This window comes from Urocampus carinirostris, chromosome 1 (assembly GCF_059441175.1).
Source record: "Urocampus carinirostris isolate Australia breed hairy pipefish chromosome 1, RoL_Ucar_1.0, whole genome shotgun sequence".
NCBI lineage: Eukaryota > Metazoa > Chordata > Actinopteri > Syngnathiformes > Syngnathidae > Urocampus > Urocampus carinirostris.
The window spans coordinates 18,587,415-18,612,569 of record NC_142349.1 but is presented as its reverse complement, the minus strand read 5'-3'; the positions used below and the strand labels follow the sequence as shown (position 1 = coordinate 18,612,569).

The 25,155-nt window shown below is 38.6% G+C and overlaps 2 protein-coding genes, 1 long non-coding RNA gene and 1 other non-coding gene across 7 annotated transcripts in view; 2 read left to right on the top strand and 2 right to left on the bottom strand.

Moving 5' to 3' along the window:
• Nucleotides 1–25,155, bottom strand: part of LOC148373803 (uncharacterized) — a 248,977-nt gene that overhangs the window by 21,646 nt on the left and 202,176 nt on the right. The window lies entirely within an intron of this gene.
• On the top strand, nucleotides 1,334–9,017 carry pla2g10 (phospholipase A2 group X). Its single transcript, XM_088329578.1, has 4 exons — nucleotides 1,334–1,420; nucleotides 5,848–6,043; nucleotides 6,477–6,583; nucleotides 7,530–9,017. Exons 1-4 carry the CDS (start codon nucleotides 1,357–1,359, stop codon nucleotides 7,676–7,678), a joined length of 516 nt encoding a protein of 171 aa, XP_088185704.1. The 5' UTR covers nucleotides 1,334–1,356; the 3' UTR covers nucleotides 7,679–9,017.
• Nucleotides 8,619–8,690, bottom strand: trnat-cgu (transfer RNA threonine (anticodon CGU)). The gene has a single exon. It is a non-coding gene; the product is annotated as a tRNA-Thr (tRNA).
• Nucleotides 14,195–25,155, top strand: part of axin1 (axin 1) — a 43,817-nt gene continuing 32,856 nt past the window's right edge. For 2 of the 4 annotated variants that reach the window (XM_088329577.1, XM_088329575.1), the window contains exons 1-2: nucleotides 14,195–14,337; nucleotides 16,094–16,270. The gene's annotated coding sequence lies outside the window, so the exon portion shown is untranslated. Of the gene's footprint in view, nucleotides 14,338–16,093; nucleotides 16,271–23,402; nucleotides 23,656–25,155 lie in introns of those variants that run through there. The other 2 variants (XM_088329576.1, XM_088329574.1) reach the window with 1 other exon arrangement.

Here is a 25,155-nt window from a genome sequence, read left to right as displayed (position 1 = left end):
ATGTCGTAACATTTCTGTAGTAGTATTTGTTTGTATTTTAGTATTACTGTAGCAGGATATTTTTAGTATTTTTAGTCGTATCTTGATAGTATTTTCAAAGTATTTCTATAGCATTTCCATTGCAGTATTTTGTATTATTTCCTTAGTGTCTTTATAATAATACTGTAGTTACATTTTTGCTGTATTTCGGAAGTTATGTCTTTAGTAGGACAGTATTATTGTATTATTGTATTACTGCTGTATTATATTTATAATATTTCAATAGATTTTTTTCTTTTTAGAATAAAAGCAAAATAGTATACATTTGGGTCCCTGTTTTTAAGCATTCAGTTTTATATTTTGTTTTGTAGTAGACACACAAAAGGACAAAGCTGACCTCTTATCCACAGTAGGGTTGCAGGTATATATGAATGTATATATATATATATATATATATATATATATATATATATATATATATATATATATATATATATATATATATATATATATATATATATATATATATATATATATATATATATTACATTTGGACCATTTTTGTTTGACAGCCAGAAGGGAACAGCCCACAGGCCGTAGTCCCACCCCTTATCTATAGAATGGTTTGAAATGGTAAAAGTCTAATTTATTCCTTCTATTATTTATCACTTTTTTGTCTTCAAGTTTTTCATTACGTGTTTATCCTGAAGTGTCATGTCTAGTATCTTTGTAAACAATGTTGCCTACGTTGTTATCAATGACTATAAAGACAATTCTAATTCTAAAAAGTTTAATAACAACGTTTGGTTGATTGAGTGTCAGCACGGCGGTGCAGTGATTAGCGCGTGTGCGGCACAGTTCTGAGGTCATGTGATCGAACCTTCCTGTGTGGAGTTTGCATGTTCTCCCCGTGCTTGCGTGGGTTTTCTCTCACATTCCAAAAACATACATGTCAGGTTTATTGGCCGGTTAATTGGCTAGGTGTGAATGAGCGAGTGAGTTGTCTGTTTCTGTGTGCCTTACGACTAGCTGGCAACCAGTTCAGGGTGTCCCCTACCCACTGCCCGAAGACAGCTGGCATGGGCTCCGGCACCCCCGCGATCCTACTGAGGATGAATGAATGAATAAATGGGTAGGTCCCTTAACCATTAGGGTCGCAGGGGCACCATTTCCTGTGGTGTGTCTTGGGCAAAGACAGCCTGATGGCGCACATCCATTTCCAGGCTCTTTAATAAAAACTACAGGCAAACCAGTTTGTCAAAGAATCGGCTTAGCTGGCCAATGGTGACGCTCAGGAGATTATTCAGGCAACTTCTAAAAAAAGATGCACACTCCCTTGGCTGTCACAGCCAGAAAGAGCGCGCCCAAGTGTGCAGTATGCAGCCCAGCCGCCTGCCACATGCCATGACTGCCTTTCATAACCTGCCTTTGCTCTTTGCAGGTAAGTTGACTGCTTCAGTTCCGTAATGAGGATTTGGGTATTTTTAAATTCATTACTGGATAACGAAAACATGAATGACAAATATTTTCATTCATCTTGTTTGGTTACATATTGATACATTTCATCCCTGTACATTTTCACGTTTTAGTATGTTTGTTTTTTCTGATCATTACAAATTGTGGACGCTGTATAAGAACTTTTGTATGGAAAAACTATGTATTGCTACAAAACATAAGAAACTGCAAGTAGGCAAATAACTAAGAGGGGTGCTAAAGATTTATTTTTTTGTTGTTTACCTGGTAGGTAAAAGACATTTGTTTACACAAATATATTTGTTTTTATTCTAAATAGTCTGTCATGCTGTGAGTAAAAAGGTTCCGCCTTGTGTTTGAAAGGTTTGTTTTCACTTATTAAGCGGAATTGCAATCATTAATAAGAGGAGTAACTGGCTGAGGTTGACAGGTATGTCATTTTCAGAATAAGAATTGTGAGGAGAGAACAAAATGTCTTGACGTATGTCTCAAACAAAACCACGGAGTATTCCTTTTGTTAATGAACAAAACTAATCGGACGGGTTTCTTGCTATTTTCATAAGATCTCTAATATTATCGTGACCAAAGCTGAGGAATCATGACCAAAATGTGACTAAATTTCTTTTCTGGTTATTTTCTGTTTTTTGCGTCTAAACAAAAGGTGTTTGTATAGCTAATTTGTTATTTGTTAAGCATGGGATTTTCAACAGGTGCTAAATCTTTCATATATATATATATATATATATATATATATATATATATATATATATATATATATATATATATATATATATATATATATATATATATATATATATATATATATATATATATATATATATATATGTGTGTGTGTGTGTATTACGTATACAGAGATAGAGAGAGAGAGAGAGAGAGAGAGAAAGAGAGATAAAAACACAGACTGTTTGTACAGTGTACACTCCTTTGTCTCTGGGAACACGTTTGTGATAAGTTTGGAACATGCTGTTGATAAATATAGGATATATATATATATATATATATATATATATATATATATATATATATATATATATATATATATATATACTGTACAAAATGAAGGCACTTAGGCATTAATTACATATTTTAATGCACACAATTGTCCCAAAAAGAATGCCGATGGAATTTACCAAAAACTTACCACAAAAAAGCCTTCCAGCCCTACATGTTTACGTCACAGACAAGACTGCATTATTTTTTTCGTGGTTAAGGGTTCCAACCAACCAACTAACCGTTTGGTTCATTAGAGTAGTAAAGCTCAGCAGTGATTTGAAGTGCTGAAGTATAGATTTTAAATTGGTGCTGCAGGTTTCCCAAAGAAACACATAGGTATAGAGCAGAGGTTGCCAAACTTTTTGAGTCTTTTTGTCGTATTTCACTTTTTGTGTATGTTGATAGAGTCGGAAATCTGATACCACGGAAATACATAAGGAAAAAACTGCATAAACCAATTTAAGAAAATTCTTATTTGAATTTATCGGTACAAGCTATGTTTCATTGTCTATTTGTTTATAAAGGGACTATTTCATCCAATTGGTCTTACAACACTCAAAACATACAAATTAATATACATATCTACAAATTAAAACTTGGAAAATCAACATTTCCTGTCAAGAACTAGAACAGGATTAGGACCCAATCGCGTGACGTTCTCACACAAGCCTTTATTTTACGGGAAATGGGGAGTCATGCACGTTAGGCAGCCGGTCTGGCGCGGAAAGACGGGAAGCCAGAGACAGAAGAGATCAATAACGAATCAGTATAACAAAAAAAACAGGAGAAACTAGACGGGAACAAAAACTGGAGAAACTAACAAACAGTACAAAAACAGACGGAAACAAAACTGGAACCCGAAATTAAACAGGACAAAAATAAATGAGAACAATACCAGACTTGAACCCACGTCTTGTGGGGCAGAAGTTCGTTTGACGGGCTGACAACCGAAGCAAGTGAGCGCTGAGCTTTATATAGACAGAAAGCCAGACAGAAAGCCAATCCCTCAACGAGCCACAGCTGGCGCCACAGGGGCATTCAGTGCCCAACTCTGTAATTGATTGCAAAACAATGTTCCCTATGTGACACACACGGGCAGGGCCAATTGGGCGCCATGGCAACCATGACATTTCCCTTTTTAAGCACTAAATTTGATCATTTGGCATCGAAAAAATCAACGCACTAGGGTTACTTTAGGAATCTCATCTCATCTCATTAGCTGCACCGCTTATACTCAGTAGGGTCGCGGGGGTGCTGGAGCCCATCCCAGCAATCATCGGGCAGTGGGCAGGGGACACCCCGAACTGGTCGCCAGGGCACACAGGGACAGACAACTCAATCGCTCATTCACACTTAAGGACAATCTGGATCGGCCAATCCACCTGAAATGCATGTCTTTGAAATGTGGGAGGAAACCGGAGTGCCTGGAGGAAACCCACGCAAGCACGGGGAAAACATACAAACTCCGCACAGGAAGACCGGTAGCTGGATTTGAACCCACACAGGAGGTTCCCAAGACCTTACCTGACCACCTAACCGCTAACCACTGCGTCGCCGTTCTGCCCTACATTAGGAGTGTTTTATTGAAATTAAATCGAGTATTTTGATAAGTAAAGTTCATGTAAAAAAGCAAGTACAGAAAAATGTAGCCTTCTAGTTGAATGTTGGGCACAATCACAATTAAAAAAAAAAAACGTTACTATAGGGGCTCACGAAGGGACACATGATAAATAAGACAACAAAATGACAGCACATTTTCATTAGAATTATTTTTATGTTAGCATTATATATTTACCATTTCTGTTTGGTGAATGAATGATTTGGTGGTTTAAAAGTTTATTTTCTGTCGCAGACCAGGAACGGAGACAGGACCCAATTGCGTTTGTTTTACTCAATTTTTATTAACAAAAAGAACAGGACTTTCATCCACGATCCGATGATCGTTGGTCACGGGTAGCAGATAGCAAGAACGCAGAAGTGGCACTTCCGTGTCAAGCAAGGGTAGTCGTTGACAGCGAGAAAAACAGGTCGATGGCCGGGGCGGAGGAGCAAAGACATAAACGGGTCCAGAAGAGAGGTCGGCAACAGGTATCAGGCAGAAAACAGGGCTGTATAGAGTCGGAGAGTCACAAAAGCTTGCCTAGCTGGGAGCATAGGTTCGCAGACGATCTGACGCGTTCTTTCAGGAAGAGTTTAAAAAGAGTCCAACAGCCAATCAGGGTCCGTGACTGTTGGCGCCAACGGGGCAGCCACAGGTTCCCCGCATCAGTAATCATGACATTTTCTGCTTATTTTCTTCTAATAAAAATGCCCACCTGAATTCGGGAACTTTGCTGTTAGATTTCATATCTATTATAAATAGGAGCTATAGCTTCTTTATCCCTCTGCACGGACATCCATACGCTATCTTTAATTGTGTATTTTTCAATTCAGGTGAGTGTAATCGTATTGCCATGACTCTTATTTTAGAGGTGAGGTGCATTGAGGTGTGCTCAAAAAGTTGAAGGGAGAATATTTTCTCTAAGTAAGTAAGTGTTAAAATATACCCAACCGAGTTCAAAGAGCCTTCATAATACTTTTTCCACAATACATATGTGCTTTTATCTTACCTTTATCAGAGCTGTCTGGGGCGTGCAACACATTAGGAATCAGGAAAAGGGGAAAGGAGTTAGAGGAGAGAGTAATTTTATGCTTGTCATCTGTTTTTTGTTAATGTCGCATGAAAATGGCAAAAGTCAGAAAAGCTTGTTTCAAATTTAGTCCAAATGCCACCCCACTACCCCAAAAAGTAAAACATTTTCAAATTCCACTCAGCACTTTAAAACAGAATACCATTGCTATGGTTTGTTTCCTCAAATTCTCTCTGGTTTATAAAACACAGCTCTGGGAACGACACTAAGGTTTGGTGACATCTAGTACACATATTTAAACTGCAGGTTATTGTTTGACTTGATAGGGGCTTATTTCTCAGCTGTTTCTCATAGGCGGAACTAAATCCATTGGTGGGCCTTCGTTTACTAACTTCTGGTATAGAGAATGAGTGGAAGAAAATGGAGACCCTAATTCAAACCCTTGCACGAACCCTAACCCTAACTCCTAACCCTAACCTCTCATCCGCTCATTAGCAAGATGGCAGGATCTTGTTAATTATCCCTAAAATTTGGAATCACCTATATTGTAGCAGAGAAACCTCAAACATCATGGAGTACATGTGACCCTCGAGGACCGGAGTGCCAAATGTGTGCTCTAACCCTCATCCCTAACCCTAATGCTAGCCCATAACCCTGACCATGACCCCTACTAATAGTGAAAGCATTTGGACCAATTCTGTTTTGAAAGTGACTGAGGTTGAAAATATCAAGTTAAACCCTTTTGTTGCAGTGGCTGTGGCCTTGGTGGCCTATGCGGCTTTTGCGGCCTCTGTGGCTGCCGCCCCATCTGAGCGCTCAAAAAGGGGTCTGCTGGAGCTAGCTGGAATCATCACTTGCAGCACAGGGAGGTCCCCCTTGGCTTACGCTTCATACGGGTGCTACTGTGGACTGGGGGGCAGCGGCTGGCCACGGGACAAAGCCGACTGGTGAGTCCCGATAATTTTTCCCACTATACCGCACAATAGCATGGCTGCTTATTCGTTTAACGCAAATACTGCCAGATTATAGTCTTAAAAACTCCCAGTAAACACCCTAAACACCCAAAATACGACCCACCTATACATTATGTGGTGCATAGGGTACAAATTACTGACGATGAATGCTGTATCTTAATTTCCTTTTTGGAAACCACCAATGCCATGAGCCACCTCATCAAGCACTCCCCAATTCCACACCCAAATCTTAATTGTCTCCATGCTTTCAACCTCAAAGAAACAAACTAACCACTCCTGTGGTCATGCCCCTCCCACCTGCTTCTCAAATAGTCGCCTTTTCCACCCACCACTTTTTAAACTTACACACTAAATTCAGTTAACTCCATCGCCTCACATGAAATGTAAACTTTCATTTTGACCACAGGTGCTGCCACAAACATGACTGCTGCTACGGCAAGGCAGAAACACAGGGCTGCTATCCTAAGACGGACCGCTATGATTGGACATGTGATGACAAGACGGCCGAATGCGGTATTTTGTTTTCTCTTACATCTTGCGTACTAGACTATATAATACAGTAAAACCTCAAAAGTCCTAAAATAAGTTTAAAGATTTCTAGTCCCCTGTTGAGCGACCTTGAATTTTTTCTTGGGTTTCTTCTCAATAATATCAATTGTTGGATGGTCAGTGAACAGACTTACTGTGATTTTGCATCTATTGCTATTGGATCTAAAGATTAAAAGCTACACTTTATTTTAATTATTTTAAGATATCGATACTCTTAACAGTGGGGGATAGCGGTATGACTGCCCTCAAAATGCCGTATCAGAGTCAAGAACTAGAAATTGAAGACATACTAAATTGGCATCAATAACATCCAATACTAATGAAAATGTTGTGTTTTGATTTAAAGGCATCTCTCTATAATAAGTCATTTTTGGCCAAGAACAGGCATCTTATACTTACTATGGATATTAACTATCCCACAATTGAACAGGTTTGAATTTAATAAGTGTTACATTAAAAACTTATGACAACTTCAAATAGAGTGACATTTTTTATGCATACAGTCCAGCAGTCCTCATTTTTATACTTGCGTGACATTTTCAAATACACTGAAGGAGTGAATTATAGTCAAATGCGGAAAAAGGTGGATTTTTTTTTGTGAAAAGTGCTTGAACTGATCGGTTCATCAGAAAGGCACTTGCATTTACAGTCAGACTTGCCTCACATTCCTGCACACCAATTATCAGAACAAGTACAACACAGATTGTGCAATTCTTTATCATCTTTCCTCTAGCACACTAATGAGTTCTTAAAGGTGTGCCTGGAGGAAAATATTCAGCTGATTGAAACCTAAATGCTTTCTATTCTATTGTTCTGCCTGTTTTGTCTTTTTTACCACGCAAGTATAACACATAATTGTGTCGGTTCTCATTTCCACCATTGACTAACAAAAGTCTGCCATCTCTTCCAGATGATTTGACCGACATGTGTGAAAAACTTCTTTGTAAGTGCGACCGGGAAGCCGCCAAATGCCTAAGAAATTCACCTTACCAAAGGAAATATACCTTGTGGCCGAAGTGGTGGTGTGGCTTTCACAATCCAATGTGCAGCATTCACTGAGAATGTAAAAATGTGTAAGACAACGGCCAATGACAAGTACCCAGCGTTTTGCAATCAATTACAGAGTTGGGCACTGAATGCCTTTAATGGAATCAATCGTTGGCCTGTCGACTATTTTGGACATTGAGCGTCTTGAGATGGAGTGAGTTTATCCGATTTTCTTTACAAGCATTTGAAGAGTTATATCACAAGGTGGTGTTTTCCTCCACGCTACTGAAAAGTGTGAATTAAGTAACAAAGCATGAAGCCTTTCTTTGTGTAAGGTGCCAACAGTAAATTGAAAATAAATCATTTCTATGTTAATGATGCCTTTGGATCAAGATCTAGGAAGGGGTTGGAGTTTAGAACAAGTCCGGCAGAAATCATGCACACTGTCAACTAATGTGAGTCTGGTCCAGAGAAGTCAAACTTAGTTCGGCTTTGGGGCCGGATCTATACTCTCTGTTGTCAGGCAAGCTGGATCAGTAAAATAATGTAATTTAAAATGTTTAGCGTAGTGTAGTTTTTCAGTAAAATGCTTTATATTTCAGCCTACTTTGGATGCCTATCTTACACATTACAGTGTAATCATGGATGGCAAGGGATCTTTTTTTAAACATAACACATGTATCTACAAACAATGGGAAAAACATCAATTTCAACTTGACATTGCAACAACTGCTTTTGTTGTTGTTTTGTTTTTACCAGTTGAGTGAATGCTCTTTTACACCTGGACTAACTCACCACGCTAGACAAATTCAAGTGGGAGCTATGAAAAAATATATAATTTTGGCCTACACAAATACATGAAATTGGTGGATGATCACTTGTTTAATGCCATACTTTGAAGCAGATGTCTTCAAGTCAAGACACTGACGAATTGACGATTCTGGTTTGCGTAATATGCAAGGTGTATTGTAATTGCTGAACAGTGATTAGAGATTAACATCAGTACTTCAAAAGGCACGAGCGGGGTTCGAACCCGCGATCTTCGGTTTACGAGACCGACGCCTTACCACTTGGCCATCGCGCCTGCGCAAATGCTAGACGGTGTTGTATGAATCGACATATCCAAAGGGTTTATCCGGAGTCAATTGTATGGGTATTTGTATTGATTTGATTTTCTATACTCTAGAGTACATATAGTCTTGGATTAGTGCTACATGAAAGATTACTGCCTTGGAACGGTTCAGGGTTGTTTTAGTACTTTTTTGTACAATGTTTATTTTGAGAAAGTTGCATTTTTTCCGTTTGTTTAACTGAGCTAATTTTTGGTGAGCCTTTTCGTTTAGTACATTTTGGGCAAAACTAATGGGAACAGCTTCTTTTGTGAACATTTTTGGACTGTTTTACTTTTCAATCTGTTAAAGAAAAGCTACACTTTGGAATGATTAAATCTCGTTTTTAGAAACAAAGCCTTCGTCTCTATTTGTATAATAGGTGTTCGACAGTTTTTTAACATGTTTTATTTCTTAGTTTTTTTTATTTGGGAAGGACAAAAACAACATCAACAATTAAAAAAGGAAACAATAAACATTTGGTGTACACTTCGACCACGAGCCAAAAGGTAGCAGGCCGAAGCAAAATCTTTTAAGTGCCTCCCCCTTTCCCTATTACTATTTATTATGCATGCAAAACACATAAATGACCGAAACAAAACATTTCTTTGTAACCAGCGTTATATACAATCCCAACATTTTATTTTACAGTTGAATATGCATTTCTATATTGATTTTACATGTGTTTCCCCAAATCTCTATATAACGCAAATAAGGCAAGATTAGTGAACTGTACAATATATTAAGTTTTTTTGGTCAAATATAAGTCTGCATTTACTTATCACTTCATTGATTTTTGCTAATTATGAATGTCAAATGTTCAAATGTTCTGCATTTATATAGCGCTTTTCGAGTCAATAAAGACCTCCCAAAGCGCTTTACAATGTGCTTAACACTTTCCCTTTTTACACACACTCACACACTGACAGCAGCGTCAGCCATGCAAGGCAACTACCTGCTTATCCGGGGTATTGGGGAGTCAGTGTCTTACCCGAGGACACTTCGACATATAACACAGAGGGGCCGGGAATCGAACCTCATCCCAAGACGAGCGCTTTACCTCCTGAGCTACTGCCGCCCAATGTGTTTTATATAAATGTGGTGGGCAACTAATACTGTGGCTAAGAATCACTACAAAAAACTTACACTCATTAATGTTTTCTATTTGAACCTTTCCTATTTTTATTTTTATTTCTTTGTATTTTGGGGGGATTACTAAGATACCATAACATTTGTCCTTGATATGTTTCATAATAGTTGTTTTTTATCAAATGATTACTTATTATTTATTTACTTACTCAATTACGCACCTCTAGTGTCATTTTTGTTCTGTTCAGTTCTTGTACCAGAGCCTATTATTGTGGTGTAGTCAGCAAATAGGATGTATTTCAGTATTAATTATACATTACTCAAATCTTTTTATACAATAAAAACAATGAAGGTCCTAACACAGACTCTTGAATAACTCCACTGGTAATGCTCCTTAATCTTGAATTGCTGTCGCCAGTCTGTATACATTGAAATGTATTTGACAATTATGACCTTACATATTCTATATGGCTGTAATTTTCTGAGTAGTATATAGTGACTTGTTGAATCAAAAGCTTTCCGGAAATCTATTAAATACCAAGACAATATGACTTGCCTGTGTTATATGTTATGTCTTCTACAAGATAAATTAATCCCAGAGCTGTATGTTGTTTTTCTTTAAAGCCATACTCACCATCATTTAGTAACTTCTGCTTGTTAATCAAGCTTCTAAAAAATCTAACATCGCTCAATCTTTTTTGCGCTTTGCATATTTTCTCAACATTCCAACCAGTCAACCGGCCTGCCACCATCAGGCTTTTTTTGGGTATAACAAAAGATGCACACAACTGGCAGTGGCACAGAAAGGTCAACTGAATGAAATGTGATGCTAATCTGTGACCCAAAGTGCAGACATCAAGGTTCTATCTCTAATTATGGAGAAGCACTTGGTAGGCTGTGATTCTTTTATGGCTCCACCTCAATTCTTGCAATATGCACGAAGACAAATGTTGTCTCACTGTGTGTTGCTGCAAAATAAAAATAAAAAGAAAAAAATCTAAAACCTAGACTTGCTTGCTTTTTTGAATATGATCAGATTAAAGTGCTTTGGAGAGTATTTAGATGAGAAAAAAATTATCAAATGGATAACAGCAAAAAGTGAATTATTTCACTGAAGAGTGTCTGGGAAAACAGTAATTTTAAGGTAAAAATCAAATTTTATTATATTTCGCTTACAGCTTAAATCACCACCATGAAACATTCCTTTCTTACAAGGTTTTAGGGAAAAAACTATATTACAAATTTAGCATTTACCAAATTGCTCTAATTAGTTATCTGACTCCATTAACCAAACACACACTTTATTCTCCTAACAAATGCATGCTCGTTTTCTTAATTTAGGGAAACATATTGACAAGAGACAGGCTTTTCCACACAGGGGCAGATTTATTTTCTTAAATTATTTCTTAAGTGAATTCCATCGAATTTAGCCAAATCATTGTCGAATTAGTCTAATTAGTTTTCGTCGAGCCTTGCTCCCGTCCGTCTTGTCTCTTCCGTGTTCCGTTTTTTGACACGTCAGGGCATCGGCCCCTCCCAAGGGGCGTGGTTTTTCCTCCCCTGGGGCGGGCCAGGTGCCAACGTCACCTCCTGCTTGCAGGAAAACGCCACCACGTCTAGAGGGCTCACAACAAGGAAGCTTATCAGAAACCTCGTCTCCTTTACCTGCGTCACCCCTTGTCCTCGTTCTCGTTTTTATGTAAACATAATTCTTGTCCAGGCCACACTGACCCAAGCCCTGAATCCCTGTGAAAAATCCTAACTGCATTCAGCAAAATTTAATTTGTATTATATTAAATCCCTTATAGTCAATTAAATAAAATTAAAAATCCTTCAAAGGCTATCAAGCAATATTTCAAATGACACTGTGTGCTATACACAGAAAACATGTGTTGTCAAATTTCACACTCCTTAAAGGGACAGGGTGAATTATTTGAAAACTAGATGTCGTTGTATTGTGTAGGTCTACCTAAAGCAAGTACTAAAAAGCACAAGGAAGATTACAAACTGATGCGACTAAAGTGACCAAACTGCACCGTTTTCTGTGTAACATTTCTTTCGAGAGGTTTTATTTTGAGGTACCTGGAGCAGAAAGATGGCGGACAAATATGTCAGCTCTTTAGGTGAGGCTTATGTTATGTAAATTAATCCAAATTCCTTGACCAAGGAGTTTTTTAGATGTTTATTGTTTATCCAATATATATATATATATATATATATATATATATATATATATATATATATATATATATATATATATATATTGGCCGGTCCAAATTGTCCCTAGGTGTGAATGAGCGAGCGAGTTGTCTGTCCCTGTATGCCCTGCGATTGGCTGGCAACCAGTTCAGGGTGTCCCCTGCCCGATGATAGCTGGGATGGGCTCCAGCACCCCCGCGACCCTACTGAGGATGAGCGGTGCAGCTAATGAGATGAGATGAGATATTTATATATATATATATATATATATATATATATATATATATATCTCATCTCATCAGCCGTACCGCTTATCCTCATTAGGGTCGCGGGGGGGCTGGAGCCCATCCCAGCCATCTCCGGGCAGTGGGCAGGGGACACCCTGAACTGGTTGCCAGCCAATCGCAGGGCACACAGGGACAGACAACTCATTCGCTCATTCACACCTAGGGACAATTTGGACCGGCCAATTCACCTGAAATGTATGTTTTTGGAATGTGGGAGGAAACCGGAGTGCCCGGAGGAAACCCACGCAAGCACGGGGAGAACATACAAACTCCGCACAGGAAGTCTGGAGCTGGATTTGAACCCACGACAGGTTCCCATGACATGAACTGTGCCGCACAAGCGCTAACCACTGCGCCGCCGTGCTGCCCTATATATATATATATATATATATATATATATATATATATATATATATATATATATATATATATATATATATATATATATATATATATATATATATATATACATATACATATATACGTATATATATATATATATATATATATATATATATATATATATATATATATACATATACATATAAAGAATTACATTTTTTAACCACTGGGAGGCACTAAATAATACACAGTGTCCCTTTAAAAGAGGCGTGTTACACTAATTTTTACAGAGGGGGCCACGTCAACGTAACGGCTGTCCTCAAAGGGCCTGATGTCAATTACAAATGTAACTAAATGTAATTGAATGTTTTTAAAGAAATCCCTCCAAGCTACAAATCAACAAGGAAAATTAAACACCCAATTGCAAATAATAATTTAGAGTTCCTTTGCTCACTTTCCACAATCGCTGGTCTGCAAGAAATGTGTCATAAGAAGATATAATAGTTTTTTTGTCAAAGACAAGATATCAGAGACACAGAAAAAGTTTTAGAAAGTAGACAAAAACAGAAACACCACAATTTTTTAAAAAAAATTCTATGAAGGCCCATTTAAGGTGTCTAAACTCAAAGGCAGCATTTAAATATGAAATCTCAGACAGCTAAGTATCAACAATCGTTATTTTTCGGATACATCAAAAAAATCCAGTGATTCTGATCTGATTAATTGCAGTCTGCATTTTCTCAAGAATTGAAGATGGTTTTAAAATACCCTACAATCTATTTTGCTGTGGTTATTAGATATTGTATACCAGCTTTTTGTGACCAGTAGGTACCAAGGCACATTCTAAACATACACTGAAGTTTGCCCTGATGAAAATCTGACCAATGCTTGAAACATAGCTTTGAGTTTAAGCCTTAGTATGAGAGGCGGCATCAATGGATTTTGAATTTACATGGAGGACAGGGAGAGAAGCTTTCAGATTAGGAATTTCCATGTTTTTTTTTTTATCAACTCTTCAGTTACGATTAAGTCTTTTTACTTAAAAAAACAATTCATTTTGTTCCAAGATGGTGTGGCTTAATGTGACAATGACCATAACCAGACGTGCTAGTGTGACATTCAACTGAAGCAAAAAAAGCTGATAATAAAACTACAAAGTAGATGCCCCTGCTTTTCTATAAAAATCCCACCCTCCCGTCTGTCTTAGTTTTATTTTTATACCCAAGTAAGATTGTTGACCAGGCAAAATCCTCCCAATGTTATCTCAATTGATAACGCGCATGACATGAAATTTACACGGACAATCTCATAGACTCTCTCTGTTACTGCAGATTCATAGATACAAAATGCTCAGTGGACTTTATTGTCAGTCCCAGGACGGCACGTGTGGTCAGCGGGCGCACAACATGGGACAGGACAACAGCCAATGCAGCATATTCAAGATGCCCCCCTGCTGGGCGGCCCGCCAGCATCTCAATACAGCGTTTTGAAGTCGGATGGAAAATGAGAGCACCCCCCGCCCTGCCACCAGCAAAAGAGAGAGGGGCTGGAACGGAGAAAGTGGATTCAGAAGGAAGGAACCCTCGACAGATGGACTTGCTGGTGATTAAAGATGGCGATGTTCTTTGCTGCAGACCACAGAGGAGGCTGTTGCCTTAGTCCGGCGATTGAGATCTGGAAAGCCCACAGGAGGCTAGAGCGGCAGGTAGGACTCCCGGTTCCTCTGCGGAGCTCATAGTCGGGCCATTGTCTGTCTTTAGTGTTGGTGCCATGCTGGTGATGCTGAGTCTGGACTTTCATCAAAAGCACAGCACATTATTTGATGTGACTGATGAATTCGCAATCTATGGAGACCAGCAAGACCATTCATTCCACCAATGTCTGATGATGCACTTTCTTTACAACGAATATTTTGAAATTTTGTTCCTGGTCTTGTTTTTATATTATTTATATTTATCTGTGTATTTGACGTAGTACCTAAATATGCCCAGAATTATCACAATGCCTGTTTCATTAACTCAATCCTTGTGAGTCACAACCAGAACAAAGAACATCTGCGAGACTCCAGCAAATATTTTCAGACTTTCAAAATAGGATATTAAATATGAAACTTATTTTTACATTGGTTGTGTATTCAATCAAACTGAACTGAAATGTAGAATTATAGTTTTAGGCGTCTCTATCGAATGTTTTTGTTGAACTTGTAGCTTTAAGAACATGGCAGAATACTCTATTGTTCATCTTTTGAGTGCTTTCAAGAAGCATTCTTGTGTGTCTTTGTAAGAGAAGCGTTCCTCAACACATCCTAATAGTCTTTTGTTCATCCAATGCGGAGATAAGCCTATTTCATTTCAAACCGAAACGGGCATTCAAATCCACATAGACATGTGGAACAAAGGCCTAGCAGAACTCCAGAAAGACAGGAAAACATGGACAACATGTATGGAGTAAAGAATGTACCAGTTTATCCAAATATTCTAAAGAATACTTGGTATATTAAACAGTACATGCAAAACACATTCGATTCACTCATTTAATGTTTTAATTCAGATTATATGAAGCACTACTGAAACTATTCATCGGGGCCATAAAACTATTTTAATGCCTGTTTTTGCAACTACATTAAATATGGGATTGCTTTTATGCATAATATCTATTTATTTTTAATACTTATCTAATGATAAGAAATGTAGTGATAATGTTACTGTTCAAAAGTCTTATAAATAGGATAAAGTGAGCATTTTAGGAGTATTTTCAAATCTTTAGCTTGTCCACCATATAATGAATCAGTAGCTAAGTACATACAATGTAAACATCACACATAAGGCCAACCAAATATTTAAAAGGTTAACTTTGTTTTTAATTGTAAAAGGAAATACAGATCCATATGCCATTTAAAACTAACCAATCTCAATGTGAACATGTTCCTTTCCCAGATTAATAATTTAAGAAATTATATAGTAGACATATACTGTATGACAGGAAAAATAGTGAAAAATGATGTTGATGGGTTGTAAATCATAAACAAATTGACCATTCCACAAGTACATTTTGGACTTGTGGAATAGTCAAAAAATAAAATCACTGCTGCAACAAGAAATTGAGTGCATATAGTTTCCAGTTGCGTGAAAGCACTTTTGGCTGAAGACAAATGGTAGCCTGGTTTTTCACTTTCTGGACCTAGATATTTATCTTATAGTTCCCACATGTTGTAACTTATTCTTCTAATAATGTATTTTAACCAACTTTACTCAGAGCAACAGTATTTGAAATTCCGTTCATGAACTAATACCAACAACAATTTATCATCATGTATTTATTTTTCCTTTGCATCAAAAAAAAACAAAAAAGGGAGTCAGAACTCTATAACAATTTAAAAGAAAAATAAATACTAATTTGAGGCCTTCTACAAACTTGAAATTGTCAGAGTCCATTTAAAGGAAACATTTCTTCCTTTTTAGGTCCAAATAAATGTAAATGAGCAACCCCAGCAATGCTCAAACTTTGTGGAACCTTTCCCTGACCTAGAAGCAAGGTGGATTTTACATCAGAGTGAAGCATGTCATAACTTTCCAATGGAATTCACCGTAATTGGATGCACAGCTGGAAGATGTGGAACGGAGGTTTCTGACCACAAGGTAAAACAGCAATTTTTTAATTTTTATTTTTAATATGTGTTTTAAAATACATTTTTAAACCGTTTGATTGAAATTAATTTTATTTATAAGTACTGTGTTAATGAACAATAATCCACAAAATTAAATGTATTGAATATACATTTTGGGAGTAGAACCTTGTATCCTGAACTTTTTTTGTGTTATAATTTTGGCGTGGATCATCTAGATATGTTTCCCAATCTTTTTCGAGCCAAGGCACCCTTTTTTCATCAAACAATCTCAAGGCATACTCTCTGTCAAGAATATTTTAAAAGTGAATTCCTGGCACCAGTTCCATGTTTTTTTAAGCTTATATTATCATGCTGCCTCAACTGACAGGATATGGTTTTAGTCGTCACTGTTGCTCAGGAAGTCAAACAGCACATTCATTTAGGTCAATCATTTTGCTTTAATTTGGGATTTTACTATATTTTAATCTGTTTATTTTTTTCGATGAAAATGACAAAGATAAAACATAGTATGAGCAAAGAATATCTGACAGTGGAACAAAAAAATGTGTATTAGGTTCTATTTTTTTTTATTATTTTGTAAAATGGGAAAATAACAAAATAAGCATATGTATTGCAAACTTAAAAATATATAAAAATTACGATGAGGGGGGGATTCTTTAACAGCTTCCTCAAACAAAGTAATTGATTTAACAAGGTCCCGTGTAGTGGCTCAAAAGCAGATAGTTCAGTATATAAAAAGAAAAAAAAATCAACTGCCTCATACAGATATGGGTGGATATCACAGGTAATTATGTGATCAATGAAAGAAAACATACTGAACAATTGCATGCTTTCTTGCCCAATAAATGTGTTAAAGCAGGGGTGTCAAACTCATTTTCACTCGGGGGCCACACGATAGAAAAAACAACCTGTCGAGGGCCGGACTAGTAGATTAAAGGGAAAGAAAAAGAGAAATGAATAAAAGAGAAAGCGAGGGAAAAGGAGAGAGGGCGGGACAAAGAAAGAAAAAGAGAGAGAGGGAGAGCGTTAGAAACAAAAGAGATAATAAGTCGTGAGAGAGGTGGAAAAGAAAGGGAGAGGAAGGAAAGAAATCCAAAGAGAAATAGAAAGACAGAAGGAGAGAAAAAGAAAAGAAAGCGCGAAGGGTAGGAAGAGCGAAAGGGAAAAGAGAGAAAAGGAAAAAAGGAAGTTGACAAAAGTTAAAAAGACACACAGAGAGAAACAGAGGAACAAAGGAAGAGAAAAAGAGAGACACAGAGTGAAAGAGACAGAGAGTGGAAGAAAAGGGGTGGAAGAGAGAGAGAGAGAGAGAGAGAGAGAGAGAGAGAGAGAGAGAGAGAGAGAGAGAGAGAGAGAGAGAGAGAGAGAAATAAATACAAGTACAGTGTCTTTGGGAGAGGAACCTGGCTTTGGCAACATCAAGTTGACATATTTCAACCTGCAGCTTGTTTTTCTCTTGCGCTTCTCTGAGTGTTGTCTCGCGGGCCGGATTCACTCCCTTAGCGGGCCTGGTTAAAGTAACCCTACCCAACCCTGCTCATTTCCATAGTCCAACCTTAGCAGAAGAGCAGTTTCAGTGACAGACTGCTGTCACTGTCTTGTACTACGGACAGACTGAAGAGATCTTTTCTTCCTCATGCCATGAGGCTCTTTAACTCCACCCGGCAGAGTAAAGGCCCACATTAAACCACACCACCTACATTGGATATTACCGAATCTTACTGCATTATGTATTCTGTGTAGCACTATTTAGTTACTCTATATAACATGCTAAAGTGGGCATTTGCACGTCACACTGGGTATTTGTATATTGTATTCTTTTGGCTTTATTATTGTATTGTTCTCAGCTCAGGGATGCTGCTGGAAATGTGAATTTCCCTTAGGGGATGAATAAAGTATCTATCTATCTATCTATCTATCTAGCTATTTGTCCGTCCAGCCATCCACAGAGAAGATAATTTTTCTTTTACATGCAAGCCCAAGCTTGGGCAAATCCCTGCGGCACAATAGACAATGTCTAATGGCCCACTTTTTTGCCCCAGCACGCTGGTTGAAAAACACTGTTTAAGATCACAATGGTAAATCTTTTGAATATTTTCAAGTGCAAATCCTAAAGAGGTGGGTGCTGACACGCCGTTCTAGCTAGTCGGGCAGTCTTCCTTTTTCTTGTGTTTTGTATTTTTAAAGTATTGCCGAGTGCATAGATAATACTGTGTGCGGTGGTCATCCTTACTACTCTTCACACATGACCAGGCTTATGAGAACACCCATGACACTTGTTTTTCTCACCATTCGTGGGACTTTTTGCATCAAAAACACACGGCCCGCTTTAAGCATCTATTTGGACAGGTAGTGATGTTGGAACAGATAATGTGCATTCCTTGAATACATAAACTTTTCTCATTAATAACGATTTTAGTTTTAGTGCCTTAGTCTCGCCTATGGGCGATTATGGATCACTTCCAGCAAATGGCTTCAATGAAGCAAGGATTATTTTTTATTTTTTTTTACTTTCATGATTTTCCTGTGCTAAAATGATTGGAAATTCTGAGCAGGAAACTGTGGTGATACGATATCAGGCCACGTGAATGCAACTTTCTATCGCTCACAAGTGTTTTGATCAACATATGCCATCAATTTGGCGGTACGTGTAATGTTGTTCCAGTATTTGTCCTGGGTAGTTTTATTGTATGAGTTCTGTGTAGCTGCCAGGTATGAGGAGGGATCTGAGGCGGGCTCTTTGGCAATGTTTCTCTCATTCTTTCTATCTTTCAAATATGACAAGGGATCTGAGATGGCCTCTTTGGCAATATTTGCCTCATACTGTCTCTGTTATGTGCTTTAGTATCAACTCATGACATAATTTAAAAGTGTCTAGTGGGCTTTGTGCAGCACAAGAAAGGAAATTGCAGATGAGCTTTAAAAGGAAAGTAAAGTGTGCCTTCCTTTGTTGTGAAAAACTATGAGCAAATACATCAATTAAAGAACTTTGTATCTAATCATCTTAAGAAAGTAGCCATGGTTAACGATGAGAAATTTCACATGATGGTAATTAGAGCTCCTTTTGGGCTCACAAGAGTCAATTGTACATTACACCTTTTGGGCTTGTTTGGAAAATGACACACACACACACAGACACACACAAAGCTTGGGCTTGCATGTAAAAGAAAAATGATCTTCTCTGTGGATGGCTGGACGGACAAATAGCTAAGGTTGGACTATGGAAATGAGCAGGGTTACTTTAACTTGATTACTTTCAATTACTTTTAGATTACTCCAATACCAAATATGCTAATAAAAGACAAAATAAACTAAATATGAATAAAAATATGACTCACAACGCGTGGTAAGCTTTCTCTCCTGGATTTGATCTCTTTGATCTCTGGCAAAACTAACATAAAATGCGACAGAAACAAAATGAAAATAAATCCAAACAGCTTGCCAACATCATTTTTGCCGTTCCATGTATTCCGTTACTCCCCAAGCCTGCACAAAATGTGGTCATTTTATTCATATTTAGTTTCTTTTGTCTTTTATTAGCATATTTGGTATTGGAGTAATCCAAAAGTAATTGAAAGTAATCAAGTTAAAGTAACCCTGCCCAACCCTGGAAATGAGTCACTGCATGTACTGTAAAGTCAGGGATCCAACCGACAAACCAACCAACCAACCAACCATAACTTCCTTACCTATTTAGACATAATTGATGCTATTCATATTTATTAATATACTTGAGCATTTATTATTTGCTTCTTGATATGATCACCTAACCCCTCGATATATCCATTAATTGAAGCGTTATTCAGTCTCTACATTGTTTTAAAGGCCCGGTCACACAGCCTTTCACGGGCGTATCGAGGCTGAATCACGGGCAGAAATTTCTGCCCGTGAAGCAGACGCTGTTGGACACTTTTGAGATCGCGATACAGACGAGATACAGAGGTGCTTTACACGCGGTAAGAAATTCACACGCGGTTGGCCGGGCGAAAAAGTTTTGCGCTGCTCAAAACTTTAGACCACGGGTAACCGCGGGCGGCACACGTGGTACACACGAGGTAAAGACGCGGTACGAACGTGCTAGAACGTGCTACGGCCGCGGCCAAGACGTGGTTACACGCGGGTAGGACGCGAAATTTTAGCGGTAATCGCGGGTGGAGCACGGTCATAGCACGTTTGTTCTGCGCCTGTATCGCGGTGTTATCACGTGCATTATTAGCGTGTGTACCGCGTGTAAGCACGGTCAAACGCAATGCAGCCGCGGTTACCCGCGATAAGGACGCGGAACAGTCGCCGGCGTCTGTTTTGCGGGCATACCACGGGTAAACAGCTGGTTTAGCCAATTTTGCACATTTTCCACCGCGTCTGCTTCACGGGCAGAAACTTCTGGCCGTGATTCAGCTGCGATACGCCCGTGAAAGGCTGTGTGACCATGCCTTAAGTGCTTTTTTTATTTCAAGATTCGAGATTGTCTTTATTGTCATTAACATGAAATTGTGATACATTTTTTTTCAACTAAATTTATAAAAGATGTTTAATGTGACGATACAAAAACATCTAATCAAATATGTATATACAAAAAGAAAAAATACTATGTATATACACTCTGTGTTGTATATGTACACTAAAGTGTGGCTAAGTAGATAATAGATGGATTCAAAATTTTACAGCCCTGGGGAAAAAGCTGTCTTTCAGTTTGTTTGTGGAGGCGCGTGTATTCCTGTAGTGCTTTCTTGATGGAAGTGATGCAGGCAGTGTGTGGCCCGGGTGGCTGGAATCCATTGGTTTCAGTTAAAGGAGAAGGTCTTAATGTGTATCAGAACTTGCCATAACCGGGTGTGAAGTTGAAAGTTTTGTTTTTGTCACAGCCTGCCCTCTTGGAATAAAAGTTATTGCCAGCCATTTACAGTGCATTTGTAAAACCCTACAGTCCGGTTCTGTCCCTCTGATTGCCCACAAAATTAATCCTTTTCACACAATTTAAAATAAAATTTGACAGAGAATAGTGGATAAACACAGCCCTGTTAGACGTAAAATCAGGCCTAAAAAACCAAGCCCGACCCGACCCAGACCACAGGTTTAAAAGCCCGAACGAGCACAAACCCAACCGATTAACTTGATCTGAGGGACCGGGCCCGAAGTAAACCCTAAGCTGCATTTCCACCCCATGCTTACTTCGGCACTGAAGTGCCTTCCTGTGGCTGAAGTACGTGCAGTGCTGAAATGCATCGCCGAGGTGCGGCTTCGAGTTTACTCCAGGCTCGGTCCCCCAAATCAAGTGTACGCCTAAGCACCAAAGTACACGCGACGTTGGGGTGCAGCGCCAAAATTTGTTAATCAAGTAAAAGTCAAGTAGAAGTAAATAGTAGTAATGCAAATAATTACTTGAGTCAGAGTAAGTGCATGCTGTGCAGATCCTTCACTAAGAAGAAAAAAAAAATGGCGAGAGAGAAGCCTAGCCTGATTTAATGATTAACATTATGTGCCCGAACTGTTCGGGTCCAGGCCCAAGATCTAACCTCTAAACCTAGTGTGTAAATACTGGAACATGCACACAATTAGCATTTTGTTGGCTCTAAATTTAATAACGATTATTTCAAAATTACATTCACAGGGTGTTCCTTTAAAGCCCTAGTGTGTAATTTTTGACCAGTAGATGGCACTGTTGTCTCATGCGAACGAAAACCAGTGTGGCAGCAAGCAGAAAGACGCCAAAAAAACGTACTAAGTTTGTATTCCACTTATTAAAAGGAATACACATTTCTCGACCTTTGATTTTTTTTCAAGAACAATGTTATGATAATTCATGTATTTTGCCTAATATTCAAGTCAAGTCAAGTCATGTTTGTTTGTGACACCCTTAAGTACAAGGAGTCACAGATTATTGAGAGCCACAGACTTTTTTTTTACTCAAAACAAGTTTTTTTGTACCACTAGGAGGCAATACATATTACACGCTGTACCTTTAACAATAGTATTACTGTATATTTTATATAACATATCTTTAACAATAATACAATAACAATTATTATTGATTAATTGTCGTTATCTTTATTATTATTGATATCACCCAAATAAACAATGTATTTAAGGTGGGTGCAAGCTCCAAAAGGTAACTTTTCCAAAGTATAACTGATGTGTTAATGAAGCTTCTGTAAAATATGAACTGCTCATTTAAATTCTATAAAACATCATAGTTCGAGAAATTATAATTATTTTTACGTAGTAGTATCCCTATTTAGTTCGCCACCATGTATGTCTGCCGTCTTGTTGCGTGCGGTGGCACTGGTTTTCGTTCGCATTAGTCAACAGTGCCATCAAGTGGTCAAATATTAAACACTCTGGCTTTAATAGGATTATTATTATTATTATTATTATAGGTGATCTAATAGCTATTACCAGAAGAAAATGAAATGATCTGCATTTATATAGCGCTTTTCAAGTCAAGATTTCCCAAAGCGCTTTACAGTGTGCTTCACATTTCCCAATAGCGGCCGTGCAGCCATGTAAGGCGCTAACCTGCTTATTGGGGGCATTAGGGGTTCAGTGTCTTACCCAAGGACACTTCGACATGTAACACGGAGGAGCCGTGATTCGAACTGCGATCTCTTGATCCCAAGACGAGCGCCTCCTGCCGCCCCTAAGTAGCAAACTTACAGTCAATAGTAGGAATTGGTAGTAAAGATATAGCATTTTTCTGACACTTATCATACTTTCACTTACTAAGGCATTTGGTATTCAAGTAAATGTAAACAAGTTCGCCACAATAACTTACCAAAAATGAAATGGGAACGGTAAATGTGGACATGCCTAATGATGTCCTCGGTCCACTCGGTTATGTTAATGGCTTGCAGCCACAGGCTATTTCGCCGGTGCCTTTGAAAAGCCTGATATTTCTAGGAAGAATTGCAAAACTAATTGTGTTCCCTAAAGTTGCATATCCTGCACCCTCACACACAACAGCTGTGCATGTTGTTTTTGTAAATTGTGAGCGCAACTCGGCATACAAATCCTCTCTTGCTCCGTTCAAACTCGTACTCCTTTTCGCGCTGTGATGGGTCAATAATGCGCACGCATCTTGTTGTGATGAGGCGATGATTTAGGCTGGAACGGAATCTACTGAGGCATCAGAGATAACGCTTCGACTATAGAAAATATATTGCCAGTGGCGCTATTTTACCATGCTTGTGGGCAGCTGCCATGCGCGCGTTGTTCGCTAGGGGCGCTGCGCACCATCTTGCAGCAGACACATTAGAAGAGAAAAGAGACAGCCAGGCTGACAGAGCTGACTATCCTCTTTGTTACGCTAAAAACTCTCGCCATCCTCAATCATGACACCGTCCGAAGCGGCTGCTGGTTCCCGACCAGATGCCCGCTGCATTCCGCGCGGCCGAAAAGGTGAAGTATTTGTCACTTTTGTTGAGGGTTCGCGTTGACATCACAGGAAAGATTGCGGTAGTCGGTCGAGAAGGGCGAGGGAGTCAGAGGAAGGGAGACAACAGATTAAATGCATGCACCGCCGTGTCTTTGCCTCCACTCTGTGGAAATCCCGTCAGAAACGCGCGTTGAAATGTCAAGAGTATATCGAACGCTGCCTGGGGAAAGTGTCAGCATTGGTCTCTTGCGCGGACTGCTTGACGTGCGCTTGGACATGTCAGCGGGTGAACACAAAGTTGTGCACTTGTCGCTGCTCCGCCCGTAGGCCTGCTGTGTGCGTGTGTGTATACGTGTGTACACTGAATTAGTTTGGGGCGCCCCTCCCCCACTTTTGCCGCCGCTCTCATTTTCAGTTTTGACATGAATGTGACAAGGCTTTCCAACGTGACCAGCAATTTAAAAGGGATGCATTCATTTAGTTTAACGTACCAGGGCAAGGATGGGCAAATTAAGGACAAAGTCCTTCTTCTTCCAGGGGGTTTCTTACCTCCAATAGAGTTGATTTAAATAACCGGGATCTTTATTGAATTTCTGCACAGCTTACTGATAATTTGATCATTTAAATCAGTAGTCAGCAACCAACTGAACGGTTGTGGGTTACTGGGCCGCAAAGAAGGATAAACAATTCCTTTGTATGTTACCTATTGTTGTTTTACTATCATTGCTAACTTTCAAACTGAACATAAACCGGGGCTTTGAGATGGTATGTTTAAATTTAAATCAGTGTGTCGTAGTTGCCTATTAGGCGTTGCAACTGTCTTGTTGGAAACAAGGATTTCCGTCAGCCTAAAGATACAGTGAAGTATGAATGAAACCAAACTTTTGCACTGAATAGCCAATCAGCGTGAAGAATAGTCAACTATATCATGCTAGAATGATTGTAAGCAAATTTGCCACTATGGAAAAACTTTTTTAGTTGGATGATGCACTGATCCCTAAATCTAAAACACAACACCGAAACCAGATAATACCAACCAGCTTTTGGCCGGTTGGTTCATTTAATGAGTTTGTATAAAACTACAATAATTATTTGAAACGCAGATAGACGTGACATTTTGCATTCAACTGCATTTAATTGTGACTAGCATGTTTTTCTATTGGCACGTCCACCTCAGAGTTCAGAGGTCCGGTTACCGGCCTCCCTGTGTAGAGTGAGAGTATTCTCCCCTTGCCCCTTGGGCGCTCAAGTCATATCCAACACTCCAAAAACATGGCTGGGATGGACCTACCACTCTTATGGACTTTGTTAGGATGTGCGGTTTCAGAAAATGAATTAACGTGATCTTGGTGTGATGCTTCAAAGAACATTTAAATGTTCCACATGACCTACAGAGTGGATTTACACTCAATATTATTATTAATGTTGTTATTATTATTATTATTAATCTTATCATTGATGTTGTTATTTTTGTTATTATTACGATTGTAAAAGTACAAAGCTGTTCAATGCCGCCCTTGGGC

What these genes read in the sequence shown, in the direction of transcription:
- pla2g10 (XM_088329578.1), top strand. Translation starts at nt 1,357, where the DNA reads ATGCAGCCCAGCCGCCTGCCACATGCCATGACTGCCTTTCATAACCTG. An exon ending in CCTGCCTTTGCTCTTTGCAG is followed by an intron (nt 1,421 to 5,847) that starts GTAAGTTGACTG and finishes CTTTTGTTGCAG; the next exon opens with TGGCTGTGGCCTTGGTGGCC. An exon ending in CCACGGGACAAAGCCGACTG is followed by an intron (nt 6,044 to 6,476) that starts GTGAGTCCCGAT and finishes TTTTGACCACAG; the next exon opens with GTGCTGCCACAAACATGACT.